At 44.1% G+C, this 15,731-nt stretch overlaps 1 protein-coding gene across 1 annotated transcript in view; it reads left to right on the top strand.

Annotated features, from left to right (window-relative positions):
• fbxl2 (F-box and leucine-rich repeat protein 2) overlaps window positions 1-15,731 on the top strand; it is a 103,015-nt gene that overhangs the window by 44,798 nt on the left and 42,486 nt on the right. Inside the window, exon 8 of the mRNA XM_078398733.1 lies at window positions 12,892-13,018. Coding sequence (XP_078254859.1) covers window positions 12,892-13,018 — 127 coding nt within the window. The remainder of the gene's footprint in view (window positions 1-12,891; window positions 13,019-15,731) is intronic.

The following is a 15,731-nucleotide window of genomic DNA, read 5'->3' as shown; positions in this document are numbered from 1 at the left end:
ACAGGTTGTTGTGACGATAATGAGGGAAGTTGGAAAGCGAAAGGAGCTAAGAAATGATGGCAGTTATATGAATATGAACAAAATAACTTTTAGAAGGTTATGGGATACAGAGCCGTCAGACAAGGCTATTAGCTCTGCTCATTGAGGTAGAATGAGCCAGTACCACAGGTGGATGACTTGCAGCAGGAATGGCCAGTCTGCTATAGCCAAAGCGAATTCGCTGAAGATACAGAATTAAATATTGAGTTTGGATGTCTGCAAAAGATGTTTATATTGTGCCTCATTGTGGCAGTGCAGTTGGCCACAGCAAGATTAGAGTGGGGTGGACAATATTGTAACCAGTTTGGTGCCAGATATGGGAAATCCAGCTTGGCGATGGTCGTGGGCATTGGCAGAGGCTGGATATTGATTTGCTCCTATCCCAATGTGTTTTAAGTGGGAATACCAATCAAAGAAAGAGTATTAAGTATTTCCAAATAACTTTGCAAGGGTAATATGAGAAGCCATAGCTTGAATTTGTTTTCAAAAACACAGGTTATGGGGTGAACAGGACTTGGTATGAGTTAGCAGCAGAAAAGAGAGCTGTCTTGGGGGGGGGGGGGGAACAGTGTACTGAAAATAAATTGTTTCCATCTACCAACACCCCCCTCCCTCCCTCCCCAACCCACCCGCAAACACCATTATCTCTTAATAACAGTCTGTCAGTTGCATTATAGGTGGCCGATTAAATTAACAAGAATTGCTCCTATTGACACTTGTGCAACTATACACTATTAATATAAGAAAATAACTGCAGATGCTGGTACAAATCGATTTATTCACAAAATGCTGGAGTAACTCAGCAGGTCAGGCAGCATCTCGGGAGAGAAGGAATGGGTGACGTTTCGGGTCGAGACCCTTCTTCAGACTGACACTATTAATGATGTACAATGAGATCTGGGTGTCCTAGTGCATCAGTCACTGAAAGGAAGCATGCAGGTACAGCAGGCAGTGAAGAAAGCCAATGGAATGTTGGCCTTCATAACAAGAGGAGTTGAGTATAGGAGCAAAGAGGTCCTTCTACAGTTATACAGGGCCCTAATGAGATCGCACCTGGAGTACTGTGTGCAGTTTTGGTCTCCAAATTTGAGGAAGTATATTTTTGCTATTGAGGGCGTGCAGCGTAGGTTTACTAGGTTAATTCCCGGAATGGCGGGACTGTCGTATGTTGAAAGACTGGAGTGACTAGGCTTGTATACACTGGAATTTAGAAGGATGAGAGGGGATCTTATTGAAACATATAAGATTATTAAGGGGTTGGACACGTTAGAGGCAGGAAACATGTTCCCAATGTTGGGGGAATCCAGAACTAGGGGCCACAGTTTAAGAATAAAGGGTAGGCCATTTAGAACAGAGATGAGGAAAAACTTTTTCAGTCAGAGAGTTGTAAATCTGTGAAATTCTCTGCCTCATAAGGCAGTGGAGGCCAGTTCTCTGAATGCATTAAAGAGAGAGCAAGATAGAGCTCTTAAGGATAGCGGAGTCAGGGGGTATGGGGAGAAGGCAGGAACGGCGTACTGATTGAGAATGATCAGCCATGATCACATTGAATGGCGGTGCTGGCTCGAAGGGCCGAATGGCCTCCTCCTGCACCTATTGTCTATTGTTCTATTAAGATTGCTTCCCTTTCCCAGATGTAATAATTACTAATTCCTTTACGGTGAAAATAGGCAAGCTGTTGTTTAGTTGAATGATAAAGTGTAAACTTGAGGGTTGATCTAGGAATATTTACAATTATGTACATTCTAAGATTATTAATGTTTGGGAAATGTTGCTCTGGAGGATTTTTCCTGGTATTTAAATGCATTAAAATGTTTTGTTTTTTATTTTGGATTTATTTTTTCTTTTAATATACGAGACTACCAAATGAATTTTAAAGTTCTACTACAGAGACAATCTTTATGCCCTGTTAAGATCAGTAAATTAATCAGGGAATAGTCATCTTCATATTTTAGGATTTTATGAAATATTCTTGTAACCCTTTATGGATCCTAGCCTTGTTTGGATTTTTGACCGTTCTGTGTGTAATATAAACATAAAATGTTGATGTGTTGATTATTAGGGAGAGAGAAGCTCTAGTGAATAAAACTAGAGGGTATTGATTTAGAGTAGGAGTTAAGAAATTTAGAGGTGATCTGAGGAGGACCTTTTTCACCCGAGAACATAATCTGGTGGAAAAGATCCTCCTGAGATTTCTTAAGAGTTTGGTGGAAGTAAAATCGCTGGCAGAGAAGGAGGCTATAGACCAAGTGACCTAGTTGTAAATGTAAATGGGTTGGTGAGTAAGTTTGCTGACAACACCAAAATCTGTGTTAATAGACCTCCAAATAGTCAGCTGAATTAGAGATGTAGGGAGATTGCAGGTAACTAAAAATAATAGGGTAGTGTAAGTGTGAGATCCTTCTGCAGTTGTACAGGGCCCTAGACACTATCCTGATTGGACTGATCCAGGATGGGGAGGAATCTGCCTACAGAGGGGAAGTGACACAGCTGGCGTCCTGGTGCCATCGCAACAACCTGGAGCTCAATGCTCTCAAGACAGTGGAACTAATTGTAGACTTTCAAAGAGATCCCCCCCCCCCCTCCCCACCATCAACAACACCATAGTCACATCTGTGGAGTCATTTAAGTTCCTTGGAACCATCATCTCCAGGGACCTTAAATGGGGTGGCCACAGTCAAAAAGGCCCAACAGAGGATGTACTTCCTGCGGCAACTGAAGAAACACAATCTGCCACGGGCAATGATGGTCCAATTCTATACTGCTATCATTGAGTCCGTCCTTACCTTCTCCATCATGGTCTGGTTTGGCTCAGCCACCAAGCACGACATCCGGAGGCTGCAACGGATCGTTCGCACAGCTGAGAAGGTTGTTGGCTGCAATCTTCCCCCCATTGAAGAACTGTACACTGCAAGGGCCAGGAAGCGAGTGGGCAAGATCATCTCTGACCCCTCTCACCCTGGCCACAAACTCTTCGAAGCACTTCCCTCTGGAAGGCAACTCCGGACTGTCAAAGCAGCCACAGCCAGACATAAAAACAGCTTTTTTCCACGAGTGATAGTTCTACTCAATAACCAAAGTCTGTAGTCTCTTTTTTGCTCTGGTTTATTTCCACCCACATGTTTAGACCGTAATGTTGTATCCTTATTGTTTTGATGTGGTTATGCATTATTCTTAATTGTTAACTGTATGTTTGTGTTATTTGTGAGCGGAGCACCAAGGCACATTCCTTGTATATGCATACTTGGCCAATAACCTTATTCATTCATTCATCATTCATTCATTCATTCATTAGTGAGACCACATCTGGAGTATTGTGTGCAGTTTTGGTCTCCAAATTTGAGGAAGGACATTCTTGCTATTGTGGGAGTGCAGCATAGGTTCACGAGGTTAATTCCCAGGATGGCGGACTGTCATACATTGAAAGAATGGAGCGACTGGGCTTGTATACACTGGAATTTAGAAGGATGAGAGGGGATCTTATTGAAACATATAAGATTATTAAGGGATTGGACACACTAGAGGCAGGAAACATGTTCCCGATGTTGGGGGAGTCCAGAACCAGGGGCCACAGTTTAAGAATAAGGGTAGGCCATTTAGAACGGAGATGAGGAGGAACTTTTTCACTCAGAGAGTTGTGAATCTGTGGAATTCTCTGCCTCTGAAGGCAGTGGAGGCCAATTCTCTGGATGCTTTCAAGAGAGAGTTAGGTCGAGCTCTTAAAGAGCAGAGTCAAGGGATATGGGGAGAATGCAGGAGCGGGGTACTGATTGTGGATGATCAGCCATGATCACAGTGAATGGCGGTGCTGGCACGAAGGGCCGAATGGCCTACTCCTGCACCTATTGTCTATTTCAACTTCCCTAGTATTAACTGGAGTCTCCCATACTGTGTCCAAGAAAGCTTCTTTAGTCAATATACAGAGGGCACTACATGAAGAGCACAACACTGGACCTCTCAGGGAATAAAGTAGGGCAAGTGACTGAAGTGTTAGTGGGGGAGCACGCTGGGACCAGTGATCATAATTCTATGAGTTGTAAAGTGGAGAAGAACAGGACTAGCCCACAAGTTAGAATCCCAAATTGTGGCAAGGCCAATTTAAGAGGCATTAGCGGGAAGCAGATTCCTTTAGGGTGAAGGGCAAGGCAAGGAAGTTGAACGGACCTTGGTTGATGAGAGAAGTTGAGGCTATGTTGAAGAAACGAGGCATTCATCAGATTTAGGCAGTTGGGATCAACCAAACCCCTCTGTGAGTATATCAGGCAATCAGGAGACCAAAAGGAGGATATGAAATGGTTCTGGCAAGTAACATCGTCGGTGCGGCTCGGCCGCGGGACATAACAGCGCCCGGTGCGGCTCGGCCGCGGGACTTAACAGTGCCCGGCGCGGCTCGGCCGCGGGACTTAACATCGCCGGTGCGGCTTGGCCGCGGGGCCTTCCATCGCCCGGTATGGCCGCGGGACGTTTCAGCGCTCGGTGCGGCTCGGCCGCGGGGACTTCCATCCTCTTGCAGGGGCTGTGCGGGTCAGTCCCCTCGGTAGGGGCCGAGCTGTCTGTCCGTGGGCGCGGGGAGAAGAGAGAGGAAGTTTTGTTGCCTTCCATCACAGTGAGGGGGTGTTTGGAGTCACTGTGATGGATGTTTGTGTTGGGGTCGTGTGTCTTGTGTTCTTTTCTTTTTTGTGTTCTGTGACTGCTGGAAAATGTAATTTTGTTCAGTATCTCGGTATCGAATGACAATAAAGCTCTGTATTCCTGTAAGGTTAAAAAAAACAACTAATATAGTCTACAGGTATGTTAAGAGAAAAAGGGTGGCCAAGGAAAGCATCAGCATGTAGAGCCACAAGAGACGGGGATTTATTAAATTAATATTTCTCATCCGTTTTAACCGAGGAGAAGAGGCATAAGAGTTTTATTGTCTTTGGGAATAAACAAATGACCAAAGAGGAGGTATTGGTTGTTTTAAAGTGCATTAAGGTGGATAAATCTTCTTGTGCTGACCAAGTGCATTCTTGGACCTTATGGGAAGTTAGTGCGGGAATTGTGGAGCCTCTTGCAGAGATATATGCATTATCTTTAGACACAGGTGAAGTTCCAGAAGTCTGGTGGATGGCTAATGTTGTACCATTATTTAAGAAGGGCAAGCCAAGAAACTACAGGCCAGTGAGCCTGATGTCAATGGTGGGAAAATTGATGGAGGGATTTCATAGGGACAGGATCTACCAGCATTTGGACAGGCAAGGACTGATGAGGGATAGTCTGCATGGCTTTGCACATGGAAAATAGTGTCTCACAAATTATTTTGAAGAGGTTACCAAGAGGATTCCTCAGGGCAGGGATGTCGTCAATATGAACTTTAGGAAGGCCTTTGAAACAAAGTCCCAATTGCCAAGTGCACTACTGTTTGCTAAATTTAACTGGCCACAGTTTAAGAATAAGGGGTAGACCATTTAGAACTGAGATGAGGAAAAACTTCTTCAGTCAGAGAGTTGTGAATCTGTGGAATTCTCTGCCTCAGAAGGCAGTGGAGGCCAATTCTCTGAATGCATTCAAGAGAGAGCTGGATAGAGCTCTTAAGGATAGCGGAGTCAGGGGGTATGGGGAGAAGGCAGGAACGGGGTACTGATTGAGAATGATCAGCCATGATCATATTGAATGGCGGTGCTGGCTCGAAGGGCCGAATGGCCTCCTCCTGCACCCATTGTCTATTGTCTAAATACATTTAACAACCTGGATGATAATGTAGTTAACATAGGCCTGGTTTGACATCCCAAAGTGCAACACCTCAAATGTATTGGAGTTGAATTCCATTTGCCATTCCTTGTCTACTATATCACCAATTTTGGTGTTGCCATTCAAGTCTGGCGATTATAGGGTCATACAAGGCGTCCGGACACGTCCTCATAAGACCATTGGGAACGCAATGGGCAATGTACAGTCTAAATTGAAGAATCGGGTTGCCGTTCGGCAGCTGCGGCAGGGCTTGCATACCATTACTTCCGATAAGGCAAAACCAAGTAGCAGCTCCAGTGTCAGTGATACGTCATTCCTGCCTGTGCTCAATGCTTTCTATGCCCCCACAGCTCCCGATGACACTGTGATCTCAGTCAATGAAGACGATGTCAGAAGATCCTTCGCAAAGGTGAACTCTCAGAAAGCATCCACGTTGATGGTGTAACTGGGGGTTTGTAAAACGTGGTCGGACCAACTGGCTGTAGTTTTTGCAGACATCTTCAACTTCTCACGACTAAGTTCCTTGATTCCCATCTGCTTTACAAAGACATCTCTTATACCAATGCCCAAGAAGAGCAAGATGACATACCTCAAGGACTACTGACCAGTGGTACTAACCTCCGTGGTAATGATGTTTCGTTGGTTATGACGAATATCAGTTCCTGCCTGAGTAAGGACCTGGACCTACTACTGCCACAACAGATGAAAAGGGGATGAGATCTCGCTGGCTCTCCACTCTGCATGTGATTACTTGGACAATAAAATCACACACATCAGGCGCTTGTTGATTGACTACAGCTTGGCATTCAACACTATCATCCCCTCTAAGCTGATTAGCAAATTCTGAGAACTGGATCGTTATCTGTCCATCTGCAATTGGATCCCCAACATCCTCAGTAACAGACCACCATCAGTATGAATGGGCAACAGCACTCCCCTTTGATATCCATCACCTCAGGAGCACCTCAAGGCTGTGTGCTTAATCCCTGCTCTACTATCTGTACTCATAAATGCAGCTAGACAGCTTCAACACCATTTTTAAATTCACTGACGATGCCACCATTGTTGAACGAATAATGGGTAACGATTAGTCAGAATACAGGAAGGAGATTGATAATCGGATTGAATAGTGGCAAAGACGTACAGGTATGTAGGTTAATTGGCTGGGTAAATGTAAAAATTGTCCCTAGTGGGTGTAGGATAGTGTTAATGTGCGGGGATCGCTGGGCGGCACGGACTTGGAGGGCCGAAAAGGCCTGTTTCTGGCTGTATATATATGATATGATGATAACATTAATAAATTCAAAGAGCTGATTGTTGACTTGAAGAAGTTAACCTGTCCCATCCATGTACCTGTCCAAATGTTTCTTAAAGGCAGGTACTACTGCAGCGTTTAAGAAGGTTCATGGATAGGACAGGTTTAGAGGGATATGGGCCAAATGCAGGCAGGTGGGACTAATGTAGATGGGACCTGTTGGTTGGTGTCGGCAAGTTGGGCCGAAAGGCCTGTTTCCACACTGTATGACTAAGCGAAAGGCAGGGATCCATGAACCTGTCTTCATCGACGGGACAACGGTGGAGAGCGTCAACAATTTCAAGTTCCTGTGCATACATATCACTGAAGATCTGTTCTGGGATCGAACACATTGATACAAGCACAAAGAAAGCTCATCAATGCATCTACTTCCTTCAAAAGATTGAGGAAATTTGGTATGTCGTCAAATTTCTACAGGTGGAACGCATACTGATTGGTTGCATTATGGCCTGGTTCAGTAATTCAAATGCCCAGGAATGAAGAAGGCTACAGAGAGTGGTAGACATTGACCAGTCCATCATGGGTACTGACCTCCCCACCATGAAAGGGATCAACAGCAGACGCTGCCGCTGGACTTAACATCGCCGGCGCGGCTCGGCCGCGGGACGTTTCAGTGCCCGGTGCGGCTAGGCCGCGGGACTTAGCAGCGGGCGCGGTGCCTTCCATCGCCCGGCGCGGCTCGGTCGCTGGACTTAACATCGCCGGAGCGGCTCGGCCGCGGGACGTTTCAGTGCCCGGTGCGGCTCGGCCGCGGGGCCTTCCATCCCCTTGCGGGGGCTGTGCGTGTCAGTTGCCTCGGTAGGGGTCGAGCTGCCTGTCCGTGGGCGCGGGGGGGAAGAGAGTGGAAGTTTTGTTGCCTTCCATCACAGTGAGGGGGTGTTTGGAGTCACTGTGATGGATGTTGGTGTTGGGGTCGTGTGTCCTGTGTTCTTTTCTTTTTTGCTGTGTCTTGTGACTGCTGAAATTTCGTTCGGTATTTATACCGAATGACAATAAAGTTCTGTTATAAAGGCAACTAATATAATCAAAGACCCACATCACCCTGGTCACACTCTCATAGCATTGTTACCATCGGACAGAAGCTACGGGAACTGGAAAACCATGACTTCCAGGTTCAAGAACAGTTTTATTTCCCCACCAACCATTGACCTTTTGAACACTGCACAACATTATCACTACCTCAACAACTATGATCTACTATGGACTTTGTTTTGGTTGCTCTATCGACTAGTTTTGCACCATGAAGCTGTTTGCCCAGTATTACTGTTTTTTAATTAATTGTATTGTATATTTATTGGTGTCTTATTGCAAGGATAGACCTGTAAAGATCCATTGTTCTGTAGCCAGTACATGTGACAATTAAACACTCTTGACTCGACTCTTGGCAATATCTTTCATTGGGAATGGGTATTGAATACAAAAGTTGGGACATCATGAAGCAGCTGTACAAGTCGGTCGTGAGACAACACTGAGAGTACTGTACACACTGCTGGTTGCCCAGCAAAAGAAATATGCCATTAAGTTGGAAAAGGTGCAGAAGAGGTTCACCAGAATGTAACGTAGGCTTGCGGGCTTGAGTTATAGGGATTGGATAGGCTGGAGCAATTTTGTTTCAACCATGTGAGACTGAGAGGCGGCATGGGTAAACTGAATGCTCGCAGTCTTATTCCCAGGTTAGAGGATTCTAAAACAAGAGGGTATAGACTTAAGGTGAGCAGAGTGGGATTTAAAAGGGCCCTCAAGGACAACTTTTCACTTAGATTGTTATCATTGGGAATGGAATGTGTTTGTCCCCTTTGGGAGTGATAGGGAGTAGACAGCGAAGTATAGGAATCTTTAGATTCAGTTGGGATCCCTATACTTCTCTGTCTACTCCCTATCACTCCTAAAGGGACAAACACATTCCATTCCCAATGATAACATTTCTACCACAAGCATCCATCCTACTGCTTTCTACTGAAAATAAGCATCCATTTTATATTAAATAGATTCTTAAAATGATAGTCCATTTCTGGAAAGAGCTCCCAGGCGAAGCTATAGCAGATAAAACTTTTATACAGAATACAGAACTTTATTTGTCATTCGGTACAGATACCGAACGAAATTACATTTCCAGCAGTCACAGAACACAACAAAAAAGAAAAGAACACAGGACACACGACCCCAACACAAACATCCATCACAGTGACTCCAAACACCCCCTCACTGTGATGGAAGGCAACAAAACTTCCATTCTCTTCCCCCCACGGGCATTTGGACAGATGTATGGAAAGTTTAGAGAGCTATGGGCCAAATGCAGGCAAATGGGCCTAGCCCAGAATGCCAACTTGATCAGCACAGACGTGATGGGCCGAGGGACTTGTTTCATACTGATCATCTCTTACTCTGACTAGTTTTCGGATACTGGATAGTGCTGATTAAATAGTGTCTAAAAGCAGAGGGTTTAGATAAGACAATGGAAATTTAGAGAGAACCTGAGGATTTTGTTTTTTACCTAGAGGATGGTTGGAATCTGAAACAAACTACCCAAGTGGATGGTATTCTCACACATTTATAACGTATCTAGACAACCTCTTAAATTGCCAAGGCACAGAAGGCTATGGAGAAAATGCTAAGGAATAGGTGTTGTACACATGAGGATTTGATGGTTGGCTTAAACACGTTGGGCTGAAGTGCCTGTTTCTGTGCTGTAAGACTGACTCTTCTGCACATTTTTTATAATCTGTTCCCAATGTTCTTTGTCAAAATGTTCCTTTAATCTAATTCATTCAATTGTGCTTTAGGTCTTTCCTTTTTCCTCCAGCTTAAATTATGTTTGAGTCACTGGGACATGAAAGGTTATTTTACAGAATATGAATCCAAAGACCAATATAAGACATTTGCTTATGGTTATAATCACTTATTGTTATTATGGAGCATTTTTTAACATAAATTTTTGATTTATATTTTCATCAACATCTACATTTACTCTTATCACTTGAAGAAATAATGTTCTCTCATTTGCCACTTAAATTTTATCCCAAACAGTTAATTGAAAAATGTAAGAAAAAAAGACAAAGTGCTGGAGGAACTCAGCAGATCAGGCAGCATCCCTGGAGAACATGGATGGGTGACATTTCGGGTCAGGACCCTTCTTCAGACTGATTGCAGATCAGAAGAAAGCTAGAGGAGGGGCAGGACAAAGCGTGGCAGGTAATAGATGACCCAGGGCGGGGGGGGGGGGGGATTGATAGGCAGATGGTTAGACAAAGGCCTGAGATGAAAAAGAAGAGGTGTGAGTCAAAAGGATTGAAGAGTTGTGAATTGTGAATCCAGAGGAAGGAATGGAGGGGGAAGGGAGAAATATGTACGCATCTAGGTAGGGCATGTGGGGGGGTAGAGAGGTATGTGAGGAGAAAGTGGAGGGGGAGAGCGGGGATAGTGGAGGGGAGGGGGAGAGCGGGGTATGTGGAGAAGAAAGGGGAGCGGAAGAGCGTTACCTAAAATTGGGGAATTCAATGTTCACATCGTTGAGCTGTAAGCTACCCAAGGTGCTAGAGGTGCTGTTCTACCAATTTGCGTATGGCCTCAATCTGGCAATGGAAGAGGCCCAGGACAGTAAGGTCGGAATTGGAATGGGAAGGGGTGTTAAAATGGTTAGCAACCGGAAGATCCAGCAGGCATTGGCTGACTGAGCGCAAGTGTTCAGTGACCGTTTCTGCGCTTGGTCCTGCCGATGTACTGGAGGCACATCAGGAACACCAGATGCAGTAGATGAGGTGAGAGGAAGTGCAGGTGAACCTCGGTCTCACCTGGAAGGACGGCTGCAGTCCCTGGATGGAGGCAAGGGAGGAGGTCTATGAACAGGTGTTACATCCCCTGCAACCGGGGACGTACCTGGGAGGGGTTGGTTTGGATGGAAAGGGATGAGTGAACCAAGGAGTTGCGGAGGGAGAGGTCTTCTTCAGGTCTAAAGGGTCTCAACTGAAACGTCACCTATTGGTCTGAAGAAGGGTCTCTAGCGGAAACATCACCCAATCCTTCCATGCAGTGATGCTGCCTGTGAGCTGAGTTACACCAGCATTTTGTGTCTATCTTCGGTGTAAATCAGCATCTGCAGTTCCTTCCTACGCTTGACTGGAAACATTTTATGCTTGTTAATATTAGCAAATTGTTGATTCATCTATGAATTGTCTCTTATTGGTGCACAGATTTCAAGTATTCTACTACCATGTTATATCTTAAAAAAATAGAAGTGAGTTGGAAGATTAACTGGAATCTATATATTAAAACTATCGTTTGTTTGTTTGTTCCTGAACTACAGCCCAAAAACGGTACACGATAGCGCGACAATTTTAGGCCCACCTTACTCACCGTTGTCCCTTTGGTGCTAATGGAAGAAGTTTCATTGAAATCGGTGTTATATTTTTTAATTTATTCACGTTTTAAAGTTTAACTCTATCTCCTAGGGAAGGAGGAAGGATAAGGGGGGTTGAGGGGGATGGAGTGGGGGGCGAGGGGGAGGGGAGAGGGAAGGGGAGGGGAAGGGAGGGGAGCGGTGGGGGGGGGGAGTTGTGAGGGGGGGAGGAGATGGTGCTGCATCAATGCAGGAGAGGTTTGGGCCCAACGGGTCCACTTGGTCTCGTAACATCTAAAATTCCCAAGGTTCTGTCAATCCAGCACCACCATAGTTAATGCCTGATTAACAGAATTTTACTGTACTGTTAATTGAAATAAACCAAGGTAGCACAATGGTGCAGTGGTAGAGTTGCCGCCTTATAGTGCCAGAGACGTGTGTTTGATCCTGACTAAGGGTGCTATTTTATCACAAAACAAAACATTTATTAGCAGTTTCACACAATACACAAGGAGTAAAGAGGTTCTTCTGCAGTTGTATAGGGCCCTGGTGAGACCACATCTGGAGTATTGTGTACAGTTTTGGTCTCCTAATTTGAGGAAGGACATCCTTGTAATTGAGGCAGTGCAGTGTAGGTTCACGAGATTGATCCCTGGAATGGCAGGACTGACCTATGAGGAAAGATTGGAAAGACTGGGCTTGTATTCACTGGAGTTTAGAAGGATGAGAGGGGATCTTATAGAAACATATAAAATTATAAAAGGACTGGACAAGCCAGATGCAGGAAAAATGTTCCCAATGTTGGGCGTGTCCAGAACCAGGGGCCACAGTCTTAGAATAAAGGGGAGGCCATTTAAAACTGAGGCGAGAAAAAACTTTTTCACCCAGAGAGTTGTGAATTTGTGGAATTCTCTGCCACAGAGGGCAGTGGAAGCCAAATCACTGGATGGATTTAAGAGAGAGTTAGAAACATAAAAACATAGAAAATAGGTGCAGGAGTAGGCCATTCGGCCCCTCGAGCCTGCACCACTCGAGGGGCTAGAGCTCTAGGGGCTAGTGGAATCAAGGGATATGGGGAGAAGGCAGGCACGGGTTATTGATTGGGGACGATCAGCCATGATCACAATGAATGGCGGTGCTGGCTCGAAGGGCCGAATGGCCTCCTCCTGCACCTATTTTCTATGATTCTATGTTTCTAATACAGTTTTACCTCATATTGTTAGCAACATGTAAAACCAATGGGACAAAATCCTATTTTCGTCACCAGACGGTAGCAAGACAATTGTGTTTTGATGGTGACAGCAGCTATCAATAGAATTTATTGTTGAAAGCATTGTTAACATCGCAAAGTGGGCAAGAAGTGATTTTAAGAAACATCTTGTATGGTTTAATAACTTAATTTGAGGCATCAATTAACAGTTTATAAAATAAATTAAACCTTTGCTGAACTGCATCTGTTTTTGCCTTTCAGTGAGGGCAATCGAAACCTTGAGCATTTAAACATTTCCTGGTGTGATCAGGTGACCAAGGATGGGATAGAGGCTCTAGTGGGAGGATGCAGTGGTCTGAAGGCCATGTTTTTGAGAGGGTGCACTCAGGTTGGTAATTTTCATTCGCCAATTTTTTCACTATAAATTATGTTCTTCCTCATCCATCCATTGACTTCATAAAGAAACGAATGCATTGCCATATCATGAGAGGCTATGACTAAAGAACTGTCCATTTTGTGAATCTTGTACAAACCCTGGAAAGTCACTTGATTCCTCTAACGTTGTTGCGCATGCTGGTATAATTTTCATTGTTTGCATCCATTCTCTTCCCTTAAGATGTTTGTCATTTTCATTCTTATTAACAAGCTCCTTGTTTCTTTCAATATTTGTGGTAATTTAGACAAGTCTTTCAATTTTCTGTGTAACTTTAAGCATCTATTTTCTTTATTCCATCTACAAAGTTGATTATCCCGATGTACTCATTCTCAAGTTTGGTCATTGATGACACTTTAAAGTTAATATAATTTCTATTCAGTGGCCAATTTTGTTATTCTAATTTTGAATAGTCTCTTTAGGGACAATTTATAGTGCTTTAAAAAGGTTGCTCGAAAATGTTTGAAATCATTTGAGGGGAGAGAAGTCATCTTTCAACCACTACGTCAGGATTATCCTACGAATCAGCATCAGAGCCGTTGAGATAGTTGAATCATCAACAACCAGGAACAGTACTTCAATCAATAAAAGATTCTGTTATGGATTAAACAACTCTTTCCAACTGTTAAGTCTATTTAGTGGGAGAGTCTAGGACTAAAGGTCATAGTCTCAGAATTAAAGGATGTTCTTTTAGGAAGGATTTGAGGAGTAATTTCTTTTGTCAGAGGGTGGTGAATCTGCGGAATTCTTTGCCGCGGAAGGCAGTGCAGGCAGCCAGTAGATATATTGAAGGCAGAGATAAATGGATTCTTGATTAGTACGGGTGCCAGAGGTTACGGGGAGAAGGCATGAGAATGGGATTAGGAGGGAGAGATAGATCAGCCATGATTGAATGGCAGAGTAGACTTGATGGGCCGAATGACCTAATTCTGCTCCTATCACTTATGATCTTATGATCTTATTTTTAGGTAACCACCATGCAGAAAAACAAACTACAACACCACAGATCTTTAAAATATTGTCAAGTTTTCTCTTCTACATTACACTTGGTTTTTTTAAAATCTGATGCTATGGTTGAGAATGCATCCTTGAGGTGACAGATTAACTCTGATGTTGAATGGCAGAGCAGGAATGAGGAGAACAAATATTCTGCTCCTGCCCTGTTTATTCTCATAAATCAATCCCAGAAGCTGAGATGATTGGAAAAACACCTGTAAGGCCGGGTTCATTTTACTTGCAATTTGGACTCTGCTAGGCTGTTGAATAAGAGTTATTCTTGTGTAATACTTCTTTATCCTTTCTTTGATATAGACATTGTTGGACAACCATGTTGTAAAACATTACTCACTTTTAATTATAGTGTAATGCCAATAAGGTAGAGTAGAGTGCAACTTGGAGATTGTTCACTGCAGTAAACCCTTGCAATAACTGTCCACGCTGGGGGTGATGGTGTCTGTTATTACCGAATGTCTGCTATAAACGAATGAGGGGGTTAGTATGTACCGTATATTACCTGTAAACGTTCAATAAACATCCATACAGTGCCAGAGACCCGAGTTCGATCCTGACCTTGGGCACTCAGGTTTCCTCCGGCGTTGTTGGTTTAAGTCTCGCTGGTGGAGATGCTACCTGGGCCCGGGTACTCCCTGTGGCCGCATGGGGAGGGGGGGAGGGGGGGCAGCTTCCAGGGCAAACCCATCCCCTCACAATGTCTTTGTCTTTACAATGTGGGAGGAAATATAGAACCACTCCGGTAGTTCGACCCTGCACACTGAATTGTCCCTAGTGTGCAGGATAGAAGCAGTGAACAGGTGATCGCTGGTCGGCATGGACTCGGTGTTTCCTCGCTGTAACTAAACTAAAACTAAAATGGTTCAAAAACACCATTCGCCCCATCCACCCAATGCTCATTCCGTGAAACAACAAACCCGGACTGAAACATATAAAATTATTAAGGGATTGGACAAGCTAGATGCAGGAAACATGGTCCCGATGTTGGGGGAGTCCATAACCAGGGGCCACAGTTTAAGAATAAGTTTAGAACTGACAGAAGGGAAAACCTTTTCACCCAGGGAATTCTCTGTCGTAGAAGACTGTGGAGGGCGATTCACTGAATGCATTCAAAAGAAAGTTAGATAGAGCTCTTAGGTCTAGCAGAATCAAGTGATATGGGGAGAAGGCAGGAACAGGGTATTAATTGTGGATGATCAGCCTGATCACCTTGAATGGCGGTGCTGGCTCGAAGTGCTGAATGGCCTCCTCCTGCACCTATTCTATGTTTCTAACACGATAACCAAAATCCGTTATAAAGAGGTCCATTAAAACAAGGGATTACTTATTGATGCGTGTGGCTGAGAATGTTACCATTTCTGTTTAAGTTACTTGATAGGCAACAAGATACTAGAGATAATAGAGGCAGGAATACACCATTCAGCCACATGTCCCCACTCACAATTCAATTATATCCCTTCTGCAACTATCCTGCACTGTTTTCGTTTCTCTCAAAAAATATTTGATCTCTGTCTTGAAAATACTGGGCAACTGAGTATGGCTCTCTTGGGCAAAAATTGTTAAAGTTCTCAATGATGTTGAAATTCTACAACTAGTCGTCAGTGAAGGGATGTATATTGTGACATTTTTCATTTTATACATCTATTGCTTAATCCTG

Source organism: Rhinoraja longicauda, chromosome 4, assembly GCF_053455715.1.
Source record: "Rhinoraja longicauda isolate Sanriku21f chromosome 4, sRhiLon1.1, whole genome shotgun sequence".
Taxonomy (NCBI): Eukaryota; Metazoa; Chordata; class Chondrichthyes; order Rajiformes; family Arhynchobatidae; genus Rhinoraja; species Rhinoraja longicauda.
This window is presented reverse-complemented; position numbering and strand designations above follow the sequence as displayed.